This window comes from Erythrolamprus reginae, chromosome 1 (assembly GCF_031021105.1).
Source record: "Erythrolamprus reginae isolate rEryReg1 chromosome 1, rEryReg1.hap1, whole genome shotgun sequence".
Taxonomy (NCBI): domain Eukaryota; kingdom Metazoa; phylum Chordata; class Lepidosauria; order Squamata; family Dipsadidae; genus Erythrolamprus; species Erythrolamprus reginae.
In genome coordinates, this window is record NC_091950.1 from 364,262,606 (window position 1) to 364,287,489 (window position 24,884).

At 40.1% G+C, this 24,884-nt stretch overlaps 1 protein-coding gene across 4 annotated transcripts in view; it reads left to right on the top strand.

Annotated features, from left to right (window-relative positions):
* Positions 1–24,493, top strand: part of PTPN14 (protein tyrosine phosphatase non-receptor type 14) — a 136,989-nt gene extending 112,496 nt beyond the window's left edge. For 3 of the 4 annotated variants that reach the window (XM_070734424.1, XM_070734423.1, XM_070734425.1), the window contains exons 13-19: positions 662–2,145; positions 5,976–6,119; positions 6,546–6,764; positions 9,961–10,089; positions 16,970–17,201; positions 19,958–20,121; positions 23,835–24,493. In XM_070734424.1, the coding sequence (XP_070590525.1) occupies positions 662–2,145; positions 5,976–6,119; positions 6,546–6,764; positions 9,961–10,089; positions 16,970–17,201; positions 19,958–20,121; positions 23,835–23,963 (2,501 nt within the window). In that variant the 3' untranslated portion in view covers positions 23,964–24,493. Of the gene's footprint in view, positions 1–661; positions 2,146–5,975; positions 6,120–6,545; positions 6,765–9,960; positions 10,090–14,689; positions 14,758–16,969; positions 17,202–19,957; positions 20,122–23,834 lie in introns of those variants that run through there. The other variant, XM_070734426.1, reaches the window with a different exon arrangement.
* The last annotated feature ends 391 nt before the right edge of the window (positions 24,494–24,884 follow it).

Sequence of the window (24,884 nt, forward strand, 5' to 3'; positions counted from 1 at the left end):
TGGAAGCCACTACAGAGAAGACTTATCATTCATATTTGGTCTTCTAAGAACAAAAGTTCTTGCCAGTATCTTCCCCTGCCCCCAAATTTGCTTGAATGAATAGAGAACATCTGTAATGAAATTATAAATATTCCCAGTTGAATATAATTACCATTATTCTTCTGAACTTACTCCCATCGACATGTTGACGAAGGTAAGTGAAGGGCAATACATACATCTTATCATGTCGGATGAGACTACAAGATGTTTGTGTGAGTAGACTTGCTATTAAAAAGGAGGAAAAGGTTTTTGAATGAATGAGTGAGTGGATAGATAGATGGATTGACATACAAGGATTTCCCCATGTTTTGTATATTAGAATTTTGCACTGACAAGAATGGTATTGAATAGTGACAATAACAGTATTTATTCAATTCAAAAGACAATGATCCCAATTTTCTGTGCTTGTAGGCATTGCTGTTTCTAAATGTGAGGAATTCCAAAACTGCATTAGATTTCTTTTTCTATAGTCATCAATGGTGAGATTTTGTTTATGCAGATGGGACTGCTATAGTCGAAACTAAGATGTAGCCCTAATAATGTTGCTAACATCACTTTTTCTTTCTGTTAGATAGCCTGTTCATTGTATTTTCCATTCATTTTCTACTTTTCCTACACACAGACAGCATTTTTCATGGAAACGAAGACACATTTTACTATAGATCTCAGACTAGCTTGGACAGATGTGCAATGGACTTCAGCTATTTGAACGGCAGTATCCCAAATGGCAGTGTGTGCAGTGCCCAAAGTATGAACTCTCTCAACCATTCGCAGAACTTCATTCAAGCTTCTCCAGTGTCCTCCAACCTCAGTATCCCTGGAAGTGACATTATGAGAGCAGATTACATACCAAGCCATAGACACAGTGCAATAATTGTCCCTTCGTATAGGCCAACCCCAGATTATGACACTGTAATGAGGCAAATGAAGAGAGGAGTGATTCACACTGATAACCAAAGCCAGTCTTTGAGGAACCTCAACATTGGGAATACTCATGTTTACAGCCAACCCACAGACCTTGTATACAGTCAGCCAGAAATTCAGGAGAGACCTTCTTATACCATTGCATATGGGCCTCAAGGCACTTATAAAAAACATGTGACTCCTTCTGAGCAAGTGAACCCCATGAATGCTTTGCAGGCAAAACCGACATCTAGTGCCATTTCCCATACAGTTAGCACTCCAGAGCTGGCCAATATGCAGCTTCCCAACAATCAAAGATGTGGCCCTGCACACATACTGAAGAACTATCTTTTCAGGCCGCCACCACCCTATCCGCGGCCACGTCCTGCTACCAGTACACCTGACTTAGCAAGTCACCGTCACAAGTATGTCACTGGCAGTAGTCCTGACCTGGTACCTCGGAAAGTGCAGCTTTCAGTGAAGACTTTCCAAGAGGATAGTGCTCCTGTCGTCCACCAGTCACTACAGGAAGTTAGTGAACCTCTTATGGCAGCCAAACACCACGCAGCCATCAACAAACGCCACAGTTTGGAAGTGATCAGTAATATGGTGCGTGGAATGGAAGCTATGGCTTTAAAAAGCCTAAATGCTCCCTTGCCACGCAGAAATACCCTACGCAATGAGATGCAGCCAGAGGAAGTGGTGCAAAGAGGGCATGAGGTTCAGCAGCTCCCTCATTACCATCACAAAAAGACCTTCTCGGATGCTACAATGCTGATCCACAGCAGTGAAAGCGAAGATGAGGAAGAAGCAACAGAATCTGTGCCTTCCATGGCAGCCCTGCATGAAAACGTGGAATATAGCGTTCAATTGCAAGCTGCCTTGGCTCGAATTCCTAACAAACCTCCTCCTGAGTATCCTGGTCCCAGGAAAAGTGTTAGCAATGGAGCTCTGCGGAATGACCAGATGAATAATGTTCCGCGAGCTGTGACTCGAGCCAAGGTGGCGAGGCCGGGACCAGCCAGGACAATTAGCATATCTCGGACTGATCAGAGCATGATGAATGGATCTTCCCTTGGTCCATCAATCTCTGAGCCAGACCTCACAAGTGTTAAGGAACGGGTCAAGAAAGAGCCAGTGAAGGAGAGGCCTGTGTCTGAAATGTTCTCCATTGAAGATAGTATTATAGAAAGGGAAATGCGGGTGAGTGTACTTTTATGTACTTTAGGGGAATCTGAATGGTAACCAGAAATTACAGTTGAAAAGAAATAACTGCTATGTCATTTAAAAAGAAGTCTCTTTCAAAGGTAGTTTAAATTAAGGGCATATGTCTTTGTTTGAACATAAGGGCAATTGAGGGAGAGGGGAAATCAGGTGCAAAAATGTCTTTATGAAACTGCAATTATAATCTTAATGAATAGACTAGAATAGAATAGAGGATAGAATTTTATTGGCCAAGTGTGATTGGACACACAAGGAATTTGTCTTGGTGCATATGCTCTCAGCATACATAAAAGAAAAAGATACATTTGTCAAGAATGATGTGGTACAACACTTAATGGTTGTCATAGGGGTCAAATAAGCAATGAAGAAACAATCAATATTAATAAAAATCTTAGGATGCAAGCAACAAGTTACAGTCATATAGTCCTAAGTAGGAGGAAAAGGATGATAGGAATGATGAGAAAAATTAGTAGAATAGAAGTGCAGATTTAGTAAAAAGTCTGACAGTGTTGAGGGAATTATTTGTTTAGTAGAGTGATGGCGTTTGGGAAAAAACTGTTCTTGTGTCTAGTTGTCTTGGTGTGCAGTGGTCTGTAGCGACGTTTTGAGGGTAGGAGTTGAAACAGTTTATGTCCAGGTGCGAGGGGTCAGTAAATATTTTCCCCACCCTCTTTTTGCAGTATACAGGTCCTCAATGGAAGGCAGGTTGGCAGCAATTGTTTTTTCTGCAGTTCTGGTTAGATGGTTAGAAACTAGAAGTCTTTCACTGAAGTAAGTAGCAAAATTGAAAAAGTTTGGAAGCTCTTAACTGTAGCTTTTAGAATATTTACATAAAAATCATTGAAATAGATAAATGGTGTCTTGGATTATGTTCAGAGTCAGTATAAATATTTCAGAATACTTAAAATAGAAGACACTAGAGTTCATTGATGCATAAGCTGATGGGATGTCTGAACTGGGAAGAAGATAGTAAGAGATCTCTTAGCTCACATTAAAAACACATCTAAGCCAACAATCCCTTGCTGTGGTACTCATCCAGATGTCATGGGGAAATCTATAAGCAAAGAATATGGGTGAACTGCACCATCTTGCTTCTAATCTCCAGCAATTTATATCCAGAGATATCTTGTTCTGATTGAATAATCATCATAGCTACTGGCCATTGATAGCTATCAGCCACCATTTTGAAAACCTATTCAAGTTTCCTGTCATTGTTATGGTTAGTTCCCTAGTTTACATATACAGTGATCCCTCGATTATCGCGAGGGTTCCGTTCCAAGACCCCTCGTGATAATCGATTTTTCGCGATGTAGGGTTGCGGAAGTAAAAACACCATCTGCGCATGCGCGCCCTTTTTCCATGGCCGCGCATGCGCAGATGGTGGAGTTTGCGTGGGCGGCGGGGAAACCCGGATCTTCGTCTGCTCGCTGCTGCTGCGGCCGCCCAGCAGCTGATATGCTCGGCGGCAGCAGCGAGGAGCCGAATCGGGCTTTCCCCTTTGCGTGGGCGGCGGGGAAACCCGGATCTTCGTCTGCTCGCTGCTGCTGCGGCCGCCCAGCAGCTGATCTGCTCGGCGGCAGCAGCGAGGAGCCGAATCGGGCTTTCCCCTTTGCGTGGGCGGCGGGGAAACCCCGATCTTCGTCTGCTCGCTGCTGCTGCGGCCGCCCAGCAGCTGATCTGCTCGGCGGCAGCAGCGAGGAGCCGAATCGGGCTTTCCCCTTTGCGTGGGCGGCGGGGAAACCCCGATCTTCGTCTGCTCGCTGCTGCAGCAGCAGCAGCAAGCAGACGAAGATCGGGGTTACCCCGGCTCCTCGCTGATGCCCCCGCTCGCCCGCCCGCCCGCCCGCTGCCCACCGCCCGCCAGCAAGAGGGGGAGAGATAGAGAAAGAGAGAGAAGGAAAGAAAGAGATGAGAGAGGGAGGAAGAGAGTGTGAGAGAGGAAGAAGCAAGATAGAGAAAGAGAGAGAGAAAGAAAGATGAGAAAGGAAGGAAGAGAGTGACGTCATCGGGTGGGAAAAATTGCGATATAGCGTTTCGCGAAGATCGAGATCGCGAAAATCGAGGGATCACTGTATGCTATATGAATAAATCTGTTTATTTTCTTCACCTGAAAGCAGACTCATTGATAAAAACAGAAATGTAGAATTCTGATGTTCTCATATTTCCAGAATGAACAAGAAATCCCAACATCTAGATTACTCAGGCTGCTCAGGTTGACAGAACATTAATTTTATTTTCAAGCCATGGTACATTTTTTTACCCAACCCCTCCCTAGTTCATCATTCCTTGGCTTTTTGTTGTTTTCAGGTCATCCAGTACTAGACATATTTTGGTTGTCTTTTGAAGATCTGGAAACTCCCGAGAAAGTTTTATGAAGTGGTAAAGCTTAAGGGGGCAATCAGAAGAACAGTTTCCCTTGAAGCTTTTAACTTCAAGCCAGACCACCTATTTCTGAAATGAAGCCATTTATTACAGACTTGTAAAACAATTTTAATTTTAATAACTTTTTAAAGAGATTAATTGAATCCTGAAAAATATTTGAGTATCCTTTTAGGGATTTGTTCGTTCGTTTAAATTTTTATGCCACCCACTCCCAAAAGACTCAGGGCGGCTTATAATAAGAAATTCATATTAAATCTATGAATAATTTATTTGAAAAATGGAATATTGCCAAGCTGAAAGAAGAGAAAATGGCTGGCATTTCATAATATCCCTTTACACACACCCAATAAAGAATTCCCTTTCTTTTGTTAGTTGTCAGCAATCGAAAAAGGTGTTTTCATGAATTCACAAATGGCGAGTTAATGGCATGTACAATTTTTGAATCTAACAGAAATGGGTCATAGTGTGTGTGGGAGAAAGAATTCTTCTTTCACAGCTTTGCACATTTATACAATGCTTAACCATTATGAACCTTTTCCAGTTGATCTTTTTTGGTGGGATTTGGGGTAGATGGGTGAGGAGAGATGTATTTTTATTCAGTTTATATTTAGTGGAGCTCATTGTTTTCATTTCAGCATGACAACATCATTTAAAGTATACAGTGTTCCATCGATTTTCGCGGGGATGCGTTCCGAGACCGCCCACGAAAGTCGAATTTCCGCGAAGTAGAGATGCGGAAATAAATACACTATTTTTGGCTATGAACAGTATCACAAGCCTTCTGTTAACACTTTAAACACCTAAACTGCAGTTTCTCATTCCCTTAGCAACCATTTAGATTATTACTCACCATGTTTATTTATTAAAGTTTATTAAAAAAAATATTTATTAAAGGCGTACGAAAGTTTGGCGATGACGTATGATGTCATTGGGCGGGAAAAACCGTGGTATAGGAAAAAAACAGCAAAGTATTTTTTAATTAATATTTTTGAAAAACAGTTGTATAGCCGTTTCGCGAAGTTCGAACCCACGAAAATCGAGGGACCACTGTATTAGCAATATGGGTGTTATATATGATTTTTGTAGTTTTCTTGGCTGGCTTGCATTGCTCATTTTATGGCTGACATTTACATTTGACGGAGAGTTTGAAAGAGAGAAAGGACTGCCTTGGATGACAAGTCCTCTGTGTTGTGAGACAGTTTCTTTGAAATTAAAATTCTGCATTCATATCAGAATATTATCTCCTTCCCCCAAGGAAATAATAGGAAGTTTAGGAGATACATTTGGGTTTGTTCTGCTAATGACGATCATCTGCACTCCTCAGTTGGTGTTGTAGATTTTGTGGGAGATTAAAATGACATTCCAACATTCTGCTGGCATTGTTTCTAATCATCCTGAGATGAAAGCATGCCTTTTCTTGCCAAAAGTATCTAGAGAAACAGAAGATGGCAGGCCTGGAAGCCCAGAAGAGGCCCTTGATGTTGGCAGCACTCAATGGACTTTCAGTTGCTCGAGTTCCAGTGCCTGAGGATAGCCAAGATGAAGGAGCCAAGGTGCCAATGGATGAGCGGGTAAGAATAGGACTTGCAAAACAAAGCAGATTTTTTTTTATTTTGGGGGACAGTAGGGAGCTTGTCAGCAATAGTCATTCTTAAATATTTTATTTAAAAATACTTGCACAATAATATAATATACCCTTCTTAACTGTAAAATTGGGATTGTATATATGGGATCACCAGTGCAACATGGGGAAAACTAAGTCATGAAAGTCTGGCCCACGAATTAGTCCATGAATAGTTTTATTTGTCTCTAAACAACAAAATGTTTTTGTCCTTCCTTACCTTTCAGTTGCTAGTGGCAGCATAGGTAGCTCCTTCCCCTTTGTTAGTGTTTCCCCAAACAACTGAATGAGGATGAATTAAAGTAAAGAACAAGTTGGAACAGTCTTTTAGATAAACACTCTCTTTTTCATTTGCATCTTTAATGGAAAATGGCAGTGCAAAACCTTGAGGAGGAAACTGGAAGAGGGGATGGTGTTCACGGAGTACGAGCAGATTCCAAAGAAGAAGGCAGACGGAATTTTTACCACTGCCATTCTCCCTGAGAACATTGAGCGTAATCGTGTCAGAGAAGTCATTCCATACGAAGAGAATCGAGTGGAGCTGGTACCCACCAAAGAAAATAATACAGGCTATATCAACGCATCACACATAAAGGTAATGAGAGGGGAAACGAGCTATGTACAGTGAAAAGAATTGTGGCTAAAAGAAGTTGACATGAAACCTGGGTGACATGGACCAAGTAGCAGGCTGGTTACAAAGGCAACCTCTTGGCCCCAGTAGCTAATAAGTAACCCACCCCATTGTCACTACGTTGCAATTGTCATCCAGGATTTATTACACCTGAAAATGAATATGGGGCAGAGGGGGGGGGGAATAAAAATTTAAACCTGTCTCTTTGAAGAGTAATCTCTTGGCTTCATTTGGGCCCCACTCGTGTATACTCAAGATTGTACTATTAAAATCAGCAAAATGTATTTTTGAGCAAAGCAGGCAAATGATTTTGTTGTTGTATGCCTAATTTATGTGGGGGAAGACAGTGATTGCTTCAGGGCAGTGAATGAGCCTGTGGCAGGGAAAATCCCAGAATCAGTGATGTTATTTGGATTGTATTTCATTGAATATCTAAGAATACACTAATACGTAGAGGCTCTTAAATGTAAATTTGTATATTAGTTGGAATAGGCCTAAAATGTATGCCATAGATTCAGGCTTTTTGAAGATCTCTGCTTTATGCTCTGAAAAGTTTGAGGTGTAGTGGGTGGCTGCTTCCAACTTGATTGACTCCATGATGTTTTTTCCCCAGAGTTTCTCTTCTGCAACCCATTCTGGTTGTGGTTGTTGTTGCCAGACAGAGAACCTTTTTTTTCCTTCCGACTCCAATGCAGTTGTTTGATTTTATTTCTGTTGTTTTCTTTTCTGCTATTTAAAAAGGTCTTATTTATTACATTGGCAAACTCAGCTTTAAGATTATTCTCCTATTCTTATTTGATCTCAATTTTAACATTTCATGTGAGCTGCCAGTGCACCTGTGTATAGAAATCCATGGATAGAGGGCATCAACTGGCATCTTTAATTCATTTTAGATTACAATCCAAATTATCCTTCGATCCTGATTTTACTTTATTTTTGCTTTCCTTCTGCAATCTGAATCTGAAAGAGCTGAACATATGCAGAAGAAGTTAGATTAGATTAGATTAGATTAGATTTATTGGATTTATATGCCGCCCCTCTCCGCAAACTCGGGGCGGCTCACAACAATAGTAAAAACAGTACATAGTAACAAATCCCACCAATCTAATTACAATTTAAGTTAAGAAATTCATAAAACAGTCCCAATATATATAAAAAAACAGGCACATAGTCAATCAAACGGCAAAACAACATGGGCAAGGGGGAGATGTTTTAGTTCCCCCATGCCTGACGGCAGAGGTGGGTTTTAAGGAGTTTACGAAAGGCAGGGAGGGTGGGGGCAATCCTAATCTCAGGGGGGAGCTGGTTCCAGAGGGTCGGAGCCACCACAGAGAAGGCTCTTCCCCTGGGTCCCGCCAGACGACATTGTTTAGTCGACGGTACCCGAAGAAGGCCGACTCTGTGGGACCTAACCGGTCGCTGGGATTTTAAGTTGATTTAAAGGCACCTTTTATGGCTTTTCTTATCTTACTGTATTTTCAAAACAACCCTGCACGAAACCTAAAAAGGTAGCTTGGGCAACATTTTCAAAGCAAACCTCTTGGCCTTATGGTGTAACTGATAGTGACACTGAAAATAATTTCTAGAATAAAAGAGTTCAGAAGAAAATCATTCCATATTTCTATCTAGCAATTTGTTGTCTTGCTTTTTTTAAAAAAAAAATAATAATGAATACATCTATTTATAATTATAACTTTTCATTTTGGTCCAAATAATTTTTAGCTCTAACTATACTTCCTGAAAGACATTTCTCTTGAGTTCCAAGAGCTGTTTGATCATAATTTGCAATACTAAACCCCCTTGTTGAGTTAAAAGCCTTCTAAATCAGAATCCTATCAGATTTCTGCCAAAAGACCTGGTGGCAAGAAGATATTGGGTACTTTTGGCAGAATCTGCCTTAGCTTGGATGACTGATTACTGAATGGAACATTTTTCATCTATCTATGGGAGGAGAAATTGTTTGGGAAGGCATAATTTCACCCCATCAGGTGGCAAGGGCCAAGAAGAATTCTCCCTAGCCAGTTTTAAAACCTCATATTTCATCTGGTATATCAGTATTGGACATGCACACATTGTTCTGTAGCACATGTTGGGGCATGTGCTGATCTGTAGTCATATACAACTCTGTGTGTTGCCAGTACATTTCTTTCCTGCACTCCAAGTGCCTGAGGCAGAAGCCAAGCAGATGTTCTTTTACTCAGAAGGTGAAATTCCATCTGCAATTTTTTATTTATTTTTTGCCTCAATTACACAGCAAGTGATTTTCTCCCACTTAACCAATATCTAATATAGCTGCAGCCAGGATAATATTATTCCTCCATGTTCCAGGCTATTCTTTCACTCTTGACTGTGTGTGGATTTTTATTCCAGCCTTGTTCCAGGTAGTTGAAAATGGGCCTTTGAATTGTAACCAAAGCTGAACTCCCTTAATAGCCTGATAAGAGTTATCCTACTCCTCTGCCAGTCTTGGTTAGGTTGTCTGCCCTTTTTATACCTTAATGTTTATCCAGGTTGCTGAAATTACAAACATTCTTTCCATATGTTCTAAATGATCTCAGTTGTTAGCATGTGTTGTTTTACCACCATCATTGTGCCATATTTGAGCTCTCCCTTTTAAAAATTGACTAAGACATTATAAGTGCTGAATTTTTCATCTCTGGGAAATAAACATACATTATCAGATGGAATTTAGGCCTCTGGAAACTCCATACCAATGCATTTATAGGTACAGAGTAAGGTAGTAGAATGGCACTACAAGTGATATAAGCAGACCAATTTTTTTATCAGAAAATTTATCCAGAAAAATATTAGAATGGGGAGAGATGGCAGACAATATTTCACAGGAGAACCAGAAACAAAAAGTGGCTTCATTCAAAGGGCCCATTTTCAACTTTTCTTCTAGCCCTAAGTTGTATTTTGTTTGTTCTACTTTCAAATGTATATTTCCATCAAAGCTAGGTTAAGAACATTCCAATTACTGGAATATTGTAAATATATAACTCCTACTTTGAATTAATAGATAGAAACATAAACTTGATTTGGTGTCCGGCCTTAAGAAGCACAAAGATTGATAGATCAGCTCAGCCATTGTATAAGCTCCCATAGGAGAATTGTGCAGTGATGAAAGTAATTCCTCTCTCTCTCTCTCTCTTTTCCTTAGGTGACAGTAGGTGGAGAAGAATGGCATTATATAGCTACACAAGGACCTTTGCCACAAACATGCCATGATTTCTGGCAAATGGTGTGGGAGGAAGGCGTCAATGTGATAGCCATGGTGACAGCAGAAGAGGTATGTTACAGGACAGGAAACATCTGCTGAGGAACACAAACAGAAGCTTCCCAGCCAGGAAAATAGTTTCCAAGGGAGGTGGACTAGCTGCATTGGAGATCAGGCTGAGTCGTGGCTAAGTGAGGTGTTAAAAGCTCTGGCCAGGCTCATGTGCTCCCCTCTCTTCCTCTCATGAAGCAAGAAGAGTCAGGAAACGTCCTCTTCCAGAAAAGGTGAACTATGAGATCCCTAAGGGCCCTAGGCATGTCCTCCTTCCTCTATCCAGAGATGTCCCAAGGAGTTACAAAAGTGTCATTTTGAATGTGACAGAAAGAAGACAATTTTAAATACATACTGTAGAGCAGGGGTCGGGAACCTATGGCTCGCGAGCCAGATATGGCTCTTTTGATGGCCGTATCTGGCTCGCAGACAGGGCTCCTTGCACTGAGCTCCCGCTCGCAGCTGTCCCCTGGCTCCTGCTCGATGCCACGGTTTTCGGCGCTGTCCTGCTGGACCCCAAAGACGGAAGGCAGGAAGAAGGAGAGCTCCATTCTTCTCGCCTTTTTCCCGCCTTCCGTCTTTGGGGCACAGCAGGACAGCGCCGAAAACCGCGGCATCGAGCAGAAGCCGGGGGACAGCTGCGAGCGGGAGCCCCAGGAGGGAAGTACCAGCAGCGCCCCGCCCAGCTGAAGCTTCACTGGCGTCGGCGGCAAATGTCCTTTGTGACCCGGTGGGAGGGGAGGGGGCTGCAGCGGCCGCAGGCAGTCGCAGGGAGATGGCGGCGGCGAGAGGGAGCTCCAGCTGGGCTGGGGGTTCGGGGGGGCCATGAACGCCGCCCGGAGCCAATGGCTTCTTTTGGGCTTACTTGAATTCCTGCTGCTGGTAAGCGCGCGCGGGTGGCCGGGTGGGAAGGGCGAGGCGCGAGGGGGAGGCAAGTGGAGAAGCGGAGAGAGAGAGAAGTGGACCAAAAGAAAGAAAAGGGAAAGAGAGGGAGGGAAAGAGAAATGGAGAGGAAGGAAGGAGGGAGGGAGGGGAGGGAGGGAGAGAAGGAAGGAAGAGAAAGGAGGGTAGAAAGAGAGGGAGAGAGGAGAGAGAAAGGAAGAGGAGAGATAGAAAGGAAGAGAGAGAAAGAAAGAGGGATAGAAAGAGAGAGAGAGAGTGAGAGATGCTCAGTGAGCCTTTCTTTGAAGTTGCCTTTCTTTCTCTCTTTCTCTTTCTCTCTTGCTCTCTTGCTCTTTCATTCTTTTTTCTTTCTCTTGCTTTCTTTCTTTCTCTTTCTTTCTCTCCTTCCTTCCCTCCTTCCATTTCTTTCATTCCCCCTCTCTATTTTTATTTCTCTTTCATTCTTTCTTTCTCTCTTTCTTGCTTTCTTTCTTGCTCTTTTTCTTTCTCTCTTTTACCTTCCCTTCCTCTATTTCTTCTTTTCTTTCTCCTTCCTACCTTCTTCCCTCCCTCCCTCCCTTCAGTCCTTCCTCTCTTACTCTCCCCTTTCATAAGTTTCCTTGCTTCCTTCCTCTGTTCCTGTCCCTTCCCCCTTTCTTTCTTTCTTTCTTTCCTTCCTTCCCTCCCTCCATTTCTTGCTTTCCTTCTCCTTCCTCCCTTGTTTCCTCCCTCATTCCCTTCTTTCACTCCTTCTTCTCTTACTCTCCCCTTTCACACCTTTCCTTGCTTTCTTTGCACCCTTCCTCTGTTCCTGTCCCTTCCCTCTTTCCTTCCTTCCTTCCCACCCTCCGTCCATTCATTCACCCATTCCTCTCTTGATCGCCCCTTTTACCATTCCTTCCTTCCTTCCTTCCGATGTGGGCCTGGGCCAGCAGAGTAGTTTGCTTTTGCACCCCGTCTCGAGCTCCCTTGGTGCCAACCCGGCCCTCCCCACTTCAGAGAGAAGGGGGAGAAAGAGAGAGAGAGAAAGAGAAAGATAAAAAGAGAAAGATAGAGGGAGGGAGAGAAAGAGATAGAAAGAGACAAAGAGAGGGGGAGAGAAAGAGAGAGAGAAAGAAAGAGAGAAAGGGAGATACGTACGGCTCTCGCGGAATTATATTTCAAAATATGTGGCGTTTACGGCTCTCTTAGCCAAAAAGGTTCCTGACCCCTGCTGTAGAGAAACCATAATCATTACACAAATAGCGGTTAAGCTATCGACAGTATGAAACATTAAGTCATTGAGCAAAATGGCTACATATGGAACCCAGGACACTTTATTTCTAAGTCAGAACTAACTATATTACCCAATAGAACTAACTATATTACCCAATAGACATTTCAAACGCATCTTATTAATGCTGGGGCTGAATGAGAGCAATTTATACCCTGTCCAGTATTATCATTATCTAGAATATTTCAGTATGGCGTACCTTTTGCTTCTAGAAAGAAGGGGGAATATAAAATTTAAAAACAACAACAGCTACAGCCTTGTGATTAGCTATGCTAGTGTAGATTGATCGGAGTTTCAAAAGAAACCAACTGGCTAACTGATAATCCTGAAGATGATCTTTAATTTGTTCACTTGAGCCACTGGCTACATTGAATTTAATTTACAAACACACACATTTTGACAACAAAGTAAGAAAATGCAAGGAGGGGAAATTTGTACTTACTACATAATGTATACTATTATTGGGGATGTCTTATTTGGGGGGGGGGAAACTTGATATATATCACCTGTTTCCCCCAAAATAATACCTCTCTTGATAATAAGACCAATCAGGCTCTTGAGTGCATGGCAATAAGTCCAAGTGCTTATTTCAGGGTTCAAAAAATATAAGACAGGGCCTTATTTTCGGGGAATGTGTCTGTCTCTACAAACACACCCAGCACACAAATTATAGGCTTCCATTGACATTGGTCATCTTACGATTAAAAAAAAATATAAAGAAAAAATACAAAGAACAAAAAGAAATCATGAATAAACACACCCAACACACAAATTATAGGCTTCCATTGACATTGGTCATCTTACAATTAAAAAAATATATAAAGAAAAAAATACAAAGAACAAAAGAAATCATGAATAAAAACTGCATAAAATCAAACCAACCAACCTTACCCACCCCAATCTAAAACTATTAATTAGTTTTAATTAATTTTAATTAATTTCAACCAAAGCCAGATTTGGCCAATGAACAGCATCAGGTTGGGAGCATCCCAGTAGATGATTGGGAAAAAAGGCAGATTTCTGAATTCCACAAGGTCACACTGCTTGATCAATGAAATACAAAGATTGACCAGAAGTGCACCCATTGTACCCAATCTACAAACAAACAAACCAAAAAGGGCTAAGAATTCTAATTTCAATGCTAAAAACTAAATACAAATTAAACTTAGCAAGAGAAGATTCTGTCCAATCTCATGGGATAGGCAAAACAACCCTAAAGCAGGTTTATAACTAGGCTCTATGCCACAAATTTAATTCCTTCTTTTTCTTTTCTTTTCCCCCCCAAATCTTGGAACACGACTTCCTCTGTGGATTTGTTCTCTCTCTTTTGCTCAGCTTTGCCCTCTGTTATAGCAAGAAACTGTTCTGTGGATTTTATCCTGCATACCGTTGAGGGAGGGGTGCCTAAATGGTTATCGGTGTGTGGTTTTTGTGCTGGGGGGAAGGTCTCTCTGAAATAACGTGCTTGTCTTTGCTGGCCCTTTCTTCTTCGCTTTTGTTTTGTTTTAAATCCTTTGAACTTCTGCCTGGGATGACTCAACCATTACAACCTTGTTTGTAACATTCTAGCTCCATTAGAAGATTGCAGCATGCCAAACAAAGCAAATAGAATTCCAGTGAATTCTGAGAATACAAAAGCCCCTCTCTTATTTGAAAAGAATGACATTCTCAGCTTATCCAAGGCCACCTCTGCGTGCTAGAATCCTTATCAGCTGCAAGGAGACCAGAAGCTGTTGTTCCTGTATGAAAGTATCAAGTGGGGGGGGGGGGGGGGTTTGGAGAAAGTCTGCTGTTCCATGCCAAGCAAAACAGATAATCCCAAAACTGTACCGTTTCATTGTAAAACTGGCATGCACCAACAACCAGCAGTCTGAATCCAGTTCAGATGCATGGATTTTTACAGGCACAGAGGGTCAGCTGTTCTCTTCCGGATCATTCCCATTTTAAACATTTACAGCTCTCTGCTGTTCAGAAGGGGGAGCAAGAGTCCATTAAATGCACCGCTTACAGAATAATTGGGCCATGGAAAAAGTTGCTTTCTAAGCAGCCGCGGAGAACAAGACAATCTTACGACCCACACTGTGATTATATGTGTATATGCTGTTGAGACCTTTTTAATGAGGCAGGGAACCTTTGGAATCCCAAGGTAGTAGAAATGTCTACATAATAGAATAATATATTTTATTCCTATATCTTCTCTTCTATTCTTTCTTTCATATTTTCCTTTGAGTCTATAACCTTCATTATGTATTTTACTATGTGTATACCCACTAAAACCCTCATTGTGTAATGGACAAAATCAATCAATCAATCAATCAATAAATAAATAAATAAATAAATAAATTGCAATGGGAATCATACCTTGCTGATATTGTTCTCTTTAAATGAACACAATCTGTGACCTAGATCTATGAATTCATGATAGAAAGTCTTTAACAACACACTTTGTTTATGGCTATATTACAGAATCTGGACATATAGAAGTGTAATCTTAAGGATACGGAGCAATCTCGGAGAGATTTGACTCATTCTCTCAATATCCTTATATCTGTCTCTTAATTTCCTGGGCTCCTCCTGCAAAGCTCTCCAGATATTTCTGAAAGCCTCCTGCATGGACTGCTTCAGGAAGCCTCCCAAGAACAAAAGGAAAGGTTGACCTTTCGTACCACGTTTTATGATTCGGTTAGCAGTAGGTGGAAGAGAGGACACCCAGACAGGAGATCAGTTTGCACTGTGGACTTTTCAGTCTCTCAACACCCTGTAGATTCATGATGTAAAGCGTGCCTGACTTGGAATTCTTGATTTACCCTATAAAACTATTTTATCTAGATTTTTGTTTGATTTTTTTAAAGAGTTGCTTCCTAATGTCATTTTGTTTTTTTATGTAAACTCTGTTGGCAGTTGGAACAAACTTGTATGGATTACTATTCTGGAAATTGTTTTACTAATTTGTGTTTTGGTAATATTTTCAGAGAGGCTTCTCTTCTCCAATGATAGCATAGAAACACTGTGGGTGCGCGCATGTGTAACATGTACATATTGTTTGTTTGCTTGCTTGCTTGTTTGTTTAAAACATTCATATAGCCAGCCATCTTTCAGCCAACTCTGGGTGCCTCTCAAAAATTTAAAGATGTATAAAATTATTTTAAAAACTCTAAAACACAACCCGTTGAAACATAAACCATCATGTTCCTTGTCTATAAGTTTATCTCTGCATCTACCAATCTGATCCTTCTCTTCCAGCCTACTGAAATTCTACAGCTTTGCTTCTTCCAATGCTAACACAAACTGAATCCTGGAAAGGGAGGAATAATTGTGATAATAATGCATTAGGTGAAATCTGTCCCTCCTTTCCTAGCCCACCCTGTTGCTTGCACAGAGTTCCATGGAACCCTAGTCCCCTTTGACTGATCATCAAGTCAGTGTTGACTGATTATCAGGTCAGTGTTGACTTTCAGTGACTAGATAGATTGAGTTTTTTCCATCCTCGTTGGTCTTTCAGGTTTTCTAATGGTGCATTCAATGCCATTGTCCATCCAGGTTCCTGCTGGTTATTCTCTTTTTCCTCCAACCTTTCCCTTTCCCAGTATTATAGCCTTTTCTAGAAAGATGGTCTTAATATAATATATTGGAAGTGGGATAATTTGAGTCTGTTCATTTGTGTCTTGAGTCAGATCTGTTCAGTTGAGTTGTTCATTTATCATTTGTTTATTAATTTGGCTATCTACAGTATTATCAGGAGTCTTTTCCAATTCTTGAAGTTAAAGCATCAATATTTTTTCTATCTTGCTTCTTCCAAGGTCCACATTTCTGATTATCAGACAAGTTATTGAATACAGGGTCTATTGTGTATCAATCTTGTGCCTGAACTCAACTGTTTTATAGATCTTGGATGCTACCAAATTAGTTGTCATAGGTTTGGTTAATCATTCATTCATTCAATCAATTAATAAATTATTCAATTTCTATTTATTCAATTTCTATTTCAACCTGAACATCTTCTCAGAAATCATGCCAAATATAAACACAAGATTTGTAAGTTAGTACCCTGTTTTCCCCCAAATAAGGCATCCCCTGATAATAAGCCCAATCCGGCATTTTAGTGCATGGCAATAAGGCCAAACGCTTATTTCGTGGTTCAAAAAATATAAGACAAGGTCTTATTTTCAGGGAAACATTATAATTATATTTAACAAAGGTAGAACTTGTGAATGTATATGCCAATTTCAAAATATTATAGATTAGTCAGTGGTGAGACAAAAGTAATAGTGATATATGCAGCATTGAACAGCTGTTTAACTCATTGATTTATCCTACCCTTTCTCCAAAAAAGTCTGAACAGCAGATGGAGTTTTCTCCATAGAACATGTTACACGCATAACAAGGCAAGTAAACTAAAAGAAAACAATAAGCCATAAGTATCCAGTGATCTGTATGGGGAATTGAATCCAGGTGATTCTAATTTTATTCTGACATTTTAACACCTATACCAGGGTCCCCAAACTTGGTAACTCTAAGACTTGTAGGCTTCAATTCCCAGAATTCTCTAACCAGCTATGCTGGCTGTAGAATTTTAGGAGTTGGAGTCCACAAGTCTTAATGTTGCCGAATTTGAAAACTTCTGACTGATATCATGCCAACATACTTGATACGTTCTGACTGATATCATGCCAACATACTTGATATGTTGTTTTGTTTCAGTGACTGTTGCTAATTTTGTTTCTGTTTCTGTTGGGGGCGGGATAGGAAAGAGGAAGAACCAAAAGCCATCGTTATTGGCCCAAACTTGGCTCAAAACATAGCTCGGCTACTTATGGAAAGTTCAAAGTGACCACCAAATTTCGGACAGTTTCTGGTTGCTACGCTACAACGGGCCTGAAGGTCAAGCACCTATTGTTAGGACAGGAGAAGACTGTGTGGCATTTACAGTACACCAACTGGCCAGACCACGCTTGTCCAGGAGAGCAAGACTTCCTTTGTAAGGTTTCCTACATGTGAATGTAATGGCACCTGTGTTTATTTGAGCTAAGGGGGAAGCAGGGATGGAGAGGGGAAAAAAGGACGGTTAAGAAATATTTATGAGGAAAGATAACAAATAGACGACCATTGCATTTTCTTGATGAAATGACTCCTATTATGCAATAACGTAACAATTCATGTTGTCAAGAAACCAATGACAAATGAATTCTGCATGTGAACATTGAATAATGAATACTCTACAACAGCGATGGCAAACCTATGGAACCTGTGACGCACATGGCCCACAGAGCCATATCGGTGGGCACACAAGTTCAGGTCCAGCTGATTTTCGGGCCTTCTAGGCCCACTGGGAGTAGGGAAACAGGGTGCTTCCAGCCTCCGGAGGATGGGAAAGGGGCCATTTCTGGCCTCCGGGGGGATGAGGAAGGCCATTTTTACCTTCCCCAGGCTCCTGGAAAGGCTCTGAAGCCTGGGCAAAAATGGGAGTGCCATCACATGCCAGGAGTCGCTGGCGTCACGCGCATATACGTGGGGTGGAGAAGCTGCATGGAATTATGGATGTGGGCACATTTGTGCGTGACCCCGCCACACTCTCCTCTTTTGGCATGCCATGGTAGAGCAGCCATCACTGTTCTACAAGGAGCGTAGAATACCTAAATAGTATTCTTATGTGCTTATCATGATTTCCCAAGGTTTTGCTTTGGTTCTCTTAGGTCAGTGTTTTTCAAACTGAGTAACTTGAAGATATGTAGTTTTCAATTCACAGAACTTCCCAGGCAGCGTGCCACTTGTTGAAGTTTGTACATCTTAAAGCAGTCAGGTCTGAAAAACACTTGTCTTGAATTAACTTCAAGATTAGAGGAAAAACACACATAATAAAGCTCAGCAGTTGGTTTTTCTTATCTGATTCTCGCAAAGAGGAACTCAGATTCTACTCTTCATTGTATAAAACAGTGTTTCCCAACCTTGGCAACTTGAAGATATTTGGACTTCAACTCCCAGAATTTGGGAGTTGAAATCCAAATATCTTCAAGTTGCCAAGGTTGGGAAACACTGGTATAGAATACATAGTTAAATTGATAATGTCACTTTAAAGAACTTATCTGACTCAGAGGTGCTAACCATACACAGAAATGGTTAAGTTCTCAAAATCTCTAGCAAAAGATTCCAACTTGACTGCATAATATGCAGTTATTATGTAGTTGCTCTCCTAAGAGCAGTTTCCAGGAATTACATACAGTGGCATTTGATAGGCTGATGATCAGATTTCCCTGAAATACTTTACTATACAGGTGAAGCTCAAAAAATTAGAATATTGTGCAAAAGTTCATTTATTTCAGTAATGCAACTTAAAGGGGAAACGTAATATATGAGAGAGGTTCATCACATGCAAGGCAAGATAGTTCAGGCCGTGATTTGTCATAATTGTGATGATTATGTACAGCTCATGAAAATCCCAAATCCACCATCTCAGAAAATTAATTATAATATTACATGCGATCAATAAAGCAAGGATTATACATAGAACAATATCAGACCTCTGAAAAATATAAGCATGCTGTCAGGCTGAACTCTCTAACTCCACATGAAGACTTATATATACTCAGTACTTGTTTTGGGATTGTTTTGCAGCAATTACTATCTCAATACGGTGTGTCATGGAAGCTATCAGCCTGTGGCACTGCTGAGGTATTATGGAGGACCAGGATGCTTCAATAGCAGCCTTCCAATATTGTTCTATGTACAATCCTTGTTTTATTGATTGCTTGTAATATTCTAATTTTCTGAGATGGTAGATTTGGGGTTTTCATGAGCTGTACTCCATAAGCATCACAATTATGACAAATCACGGCTTGAACTATCTTGCTTTGCATGTAATGTGTCTCTCTCATATATTCCATTTCACCTTTTAGGTTACATTACTGAAATAAATGAACTTTTGCATGATATTCTAATTTTCCCAGTTTCACCTGTATACACTATATAACATTTGGATACAGAAGATTCCCCACTAGAGAGGTTTGGCTCCCAAACCTGTAAAATAGATGAAACAATTACAATAACATCCTTCCTCTCTTCCCCTTCTGCATTCAGCAGCTCTTAAAGCTGAATCCTTGAGTAGCATTAAGCAGTCTTGTCCCTTGTTTAACATCACAGATCACTGTTGTCAACAGTTCTGTCTTTAACAACTATGGTGCAGCTAAGGGCAAACCTGATGTTTTCTTGTTTTGCTATTCTGACTTTTTCACTGGGACTAAAAAAACAATAGCTAGAAGTCGAGGGTAGGGCAGAAATACTTGAAATTCAGTCACAATTTGCAAGGTAAGGAAAGGGCCAGATGGATAGCCCCTTCCCATTAGATAGTGCTCCAGCAGGCATGTTTCTAGGGAAACTTGCTGTTGTTCTGATCCCAGCCTGTTAATAGCAGGAATTGCTGTAAGTAATGTCTACAGTCATCTGCTTCAGGGACCTTGGGATTTGCAAAGGGTGGAAGAATGTTGGGGGTGGGGGGGAGTGTATTTTTTAAACAGCTGATTAATTTAAAGTCCCAAGTAGTAATCAACACCCTGCTGGCACTTACTGCTTTCAGTGCGGTTTGCTGTCTAGAGGCCAAATAATTAGTGTTTCCTCAAGAACTGTAAATGATCATAATTTAAAAAGGAAACTTGCTCCCCTCAATTTACTTGCCATAGTTTATTTAAAACTGCAATAGATTTGGGAAATGTCCTTTTTTTATTTATTCCTGCCTTGCAGCCTATTTGGAAGAGATCCAGTCAGTGCGCCGGCACACCAACAGCATTCTGGACAGCAGTAATAATTGCAACCCTCCAATTGTTGTGCATTGTAGTGCTGGAGTAGGGAGGACAGGTGTGGTTATTTTGACAGAGCTTATGATTGGCTGCTTGGAACACAACGAGGTAAGTGAATGGGTCCTTCCTGAAGTTATGCATTCATTCTTAAGAAGAAGTGCAGTCCAGGGAGTACCATTGCAGGCTGAAGTATAAATGCAGGAAGGAGAAGGTCCACCTATTATTATTATTATTATTATTATTATTATTATTATTATTATTTATTAGATTTGTATGCCGCCCCTCTCCGAAGACTCGGGGCGGCTCACAACAGTAATAAAAACAATATAGTAGTGGAACAAATCTAATATTAAAAAACATATAAAATCCTATCATTATTTTTTTTTTAAACACCAAACAGGACATTCATACCAAACATAAAACAAAGTATAAAAAAGCCTGGGGGAAAGGTGTCTCAACTTCCCCATGCCTGGCGGTATAAGTGAGCCTTGAGTAGTTTATTAAAGGAGTTGTCATATTACACCGTGCCACAAGAGCAAGACTCTTGTAGGATCTTAAAACCAGGAATGGGTTCCTCCTGGTTCAGACCAGACCGCTGGTGATGTAATTTTGGCATCATGGATCCAGTTCTATTAGGGCCGGTCCGTGCTCGGCGCCATCTTTTTTTCCTGATTTTTCGGCCGATTTTCCTGTGTTTGGATGGCTTTTCCTCATTCTGTGCTTTGAAAAAAGCCCCCCTGCACACCCCCAGGTTAATACTGACCTTTATTATTTCGCCAGAAGCATAGCTGATCAACTCCTCAGTTGTGTTTCAGGCTGAATCCACCTTCTGAACATGCACAGAAGCAGTGGTGGACTACTAGCATGAATGCTAAATTGGGCTCGCCACCGCTTGTAAGTGCTTGCAGGGCCACCACGAATTTGCTTCTGTACCTGTGGAGGTAGCAAAATCGTGCACGGAGCCTCAGGTATGCCCATGTTTCGGCAAGTATTTTTTGCTTCTGCACATGCCGAAACACGAGCGCACCTGCGACTCCATGCACAATTTTGCTACCTCCACAGGTGCAGAAGCCAGCCCAACTTAGCATTCTGGTTAGTAGTCCACCACTGCATGGAAGTGAAATTGCATGTGCGAAACGTCAAGAAGCAAACCAGTGGTGAGGGTAAGTGGAACCCACCCCTGCTTAAAACTAACAATTGCAAATTATGGATAGGATAATCGGAATACATTTCTTATTGTGGTAGGCGCCTCAGTCAGCCATCAATATAGTTTATACACACTGGCCTAGGCATCTGCAAACTAACACAGAGACATGAAAAAGAAATGAAGCCAGTGGAATGCAAAAAAAAGGGGGGGGGGAATCTTTGCAAAGCTCAAGATAAGTAAATTGACCGTTCAGAACAACAGCCATTGGTAGTAATCCAGCCATCCCAGTAAAGTATGCTAATTAACATCTGTAGTGGAACAGAAAACAAATGTCTCCACTCAAATCTAAATGGAGGGAAACTTCTTAATTAGTTCTAGTTCAGCAATTTCATGGTGGAGTCTCCAAATCCCAGCTTGTAGTACAATGAGAAAAAGAGACAAATCTCCTTTTCTCCATGAATAATTTTGCATGTCCCATCCCCCACTTGCCTTTTTTCAAGATTTAAAAGCACACTCCAATATTTTTCCCTGTCCTCTCAAATGGATTTGAAGCTTGGCTTGGAAAACAAGTAAATTGTCATAGATTTGTCTTTTGCAGCAAATACGAAAATTAAGACTGAAAGTCAAACAATCAGCTATTAAAAGTTGGGTTGAGCCCTGCAAGTCCAAACTAGCCTGCATTTTTTTCTTGCTTAGATTGAACTATGTTCTAACTAGCTTAACAAAGGAATTTAGGCTGCTGATGATTAAATTCCATACAGCAACATTCTTTGGTAAGGTCTGAAAATTAACAAAGTTGTCAAGAAAACTGAGATTCTTATCTGTATTTGTTTAAAACAAAGAGGGCAATCTGATGGTTCAAATAAAATATGTTATATAGGACATGTAGAAGAATGGTACTCAACTGAAAGTCCCAAGGCAACATTACCTCTCATAGTCATCTATATGAAAATGTAAAGTTCATTGAGAGCAAGAGTACTGAATGACACAGTGACCTAGTGGCGAAGATACTCACTTCCCATTTGGTTGAGCAATCAATCCTAGGTAGAGGCAGATGTTCCTCTTCTAGGGTGCAAAGGAAAAAAAATCTGCTGTGAATTCCGCATGGTGTGGGGAAGGGGATCCGGCTAGTAAACTCTCAGCTCTATCCATTTGCCTTGACTCTACCCCGAATTAAGAGATCACAGGGTCATAAAAAGGGAATTTATTGGGAGCATTAATACTACTTGTATTTAATTTACAGTAAGTTTAACAAATCAGATTTAAAGTTTTGCATTATTAATGTGTTACTCAGAGTAGCTATTCACCCCAAAATAGATAAAAATATATTATGATTCTATTCAAGCGTGGGGTACCATCAATGAAGATCAGCATGAATTGGCATTATATATATGCTGAACGTTTTTGAAATATCTAGGTGATGGGAATAGCACTGGGAAAGAACTGTGCTACTTACAATAATAATTGAAAGTAAGAATTGGAGTGAATTTTGAAATCAGCTACTCCAACCCTTTTTCCAGTGTAGGAATCCCCTAATACCATTTCATTGTTGAACAGCTCTTATCATTGGGATATTTTTCTGATGTCCAATCAAAATCTGCATTATCCATTCATCTCACTGTTTCTTGCCTTCTAGAGAGCAATGAACAAGTTTACTACATCTTCAGTAAGACAGCCTTTCAGCTGTCCTATTTGATGACAACTATCTCATATCTCTGTTGTAAAACAGGGTCAAATTTAGGTAGAATAACTTTTGAAATTTGTTCTTTATGGGAACAAATTAACTAATAAAGAAAATAAAAGAAACATCAGTGGCAAGTGAATCCAAAAATACAAATATTGAAACATATTAGGAATTGCTTCTCATAAAGAACAAACTTTGCACAAGGAATCTTTTCTCCTTATAGTAAGACTACTACCTGTAATCCCAATTATGACTCTCAATGTTTTTTAAAAAACTTTCAACGCAATTAATAAAGACGGTTAAGGGCTGCAGAAGGTAAAGAAATGGTGCTATCCTTCTTCTGCCAATGAAAGAACTTCTATCAAGAAAAAATAAATAAACAGGGAAGTTTATATTTGTGTTCTGATCATGCTAGAATATAAATATTCTAAAACATCTTTATGTATACCATTTCTTTTCTTGCCTTGACACAGATAACAATCTCCTAGAACAAATATTTTGCTAATAATCTCAACAATTCGCTCTTCTTGTTGTTGTTGTTTTCTTTCACATGAAAACTCTTCCCATGAATAAAGAAGCATCTTATGTGTCTCTGATACAATTTAGAGCACAAGAGAAATGAAACTAAATGGGCCTCTTATCTATAGGGAAGGAGAAGAATGTTGTCCAGTTTAATTTTTGGTTGATAACTTTCCAAGTTGGTATGCAAACCTGGACTTAGTTGTTCTTCTGTATTTATATTTATCATACTGTTGTGATTCCCAGAAAAAAGAGAAAGACATTAACTGATACAGCAGTGGGATTTACTTATTTATTAACTTATTCATTCGACTTCTATGCCGCCCAATCTCAAAGGACTCGTTTAATGATGCAGAATAAGAATTAAAAAGAGAGATTTGAAGAAAGCAAATGCAACAGTTGTATGACTTCTACATTGTTTTGTTTAGCTCTCTAATGATAATATCTCTATGAATTTTCTCTTCTTTGCAGAAAGTAGACGTTCCAGTGATGCTTCAACATCTGAGGGAACAGAGAGTGTTCATGATCCAAACTATCGCACAGTATAAATTTGTCTATCAAGTCCTCATCTTATTTCTACAAAATTCCAGGCTCATTTAACATCTTCAAAAGAGACACCGCATCTTTTCATTCACTTATTTTGACAGCCTTTTTGGTTTGGCTGAGAATCACCCTACTAAAAAGCTTTTTGCTTTGCAGTATTTTGTGATACCTGATCAAAATTGCTTCAATGATAAGGACACTTTGTTCTTCTTGCAGATGATTTTATATGAGATAATTTATTTTTTTTAATGATGTGTGAATTTTCTTAATTGGTGGAATATGGGGTAACCTTAAAATGACGGAACCACATTTGACACATCTCTCCATTTTAATTTGTCTTTAGGATGGGAAGTAATCCTATCTGGAGATGTTCTCCTGACCATTGCATTTCTATATGACATGCAAGGCAGCTTATTACTATTTTATTGTATTCTATTTTATTTTTGTGAAAAGAGTATTTAGCAATCTGTTTTCAGGGCTGTGCACATGGAAGAAAAACCAGCTTTAAAAAGTATTTGACTTTTGTTCAAATTTAAAAGCAGATGTATGTCTATAATATTATTGAAAAGGAACAAGCTTTTACCATCTATGATACATGCAGTGCCTTACAGAATAGCAGTGGGATTTCCAATAAGCTCAAGATTTCAAGGGTTCAGTACTAAGCAAGTATGATTATACTGGCAGTAGCTTGATGATGGATTGTAGCAATATTTAAAGCTATAAAATAGCTGAATTACGGGAATGAGATCCATCCTAAGAAGTTTTTAAGGGTCTGAGCAAGATCTAATCAATCCTAAATACTACAGTTGATGCTGTAGCTTGAGTCTAGAAATTGCCCTGTACGTGATGTGAAATACCCAGATCAGGGTTGTTTTTCAAGTCAGATTATTCTTTGAATCATACAGAGTAAATCTGAAGATCTTTTTATTGGTGGCCATATTTTAGTAGAACATTTTCTTGGTGCATGCTGATAGTGGC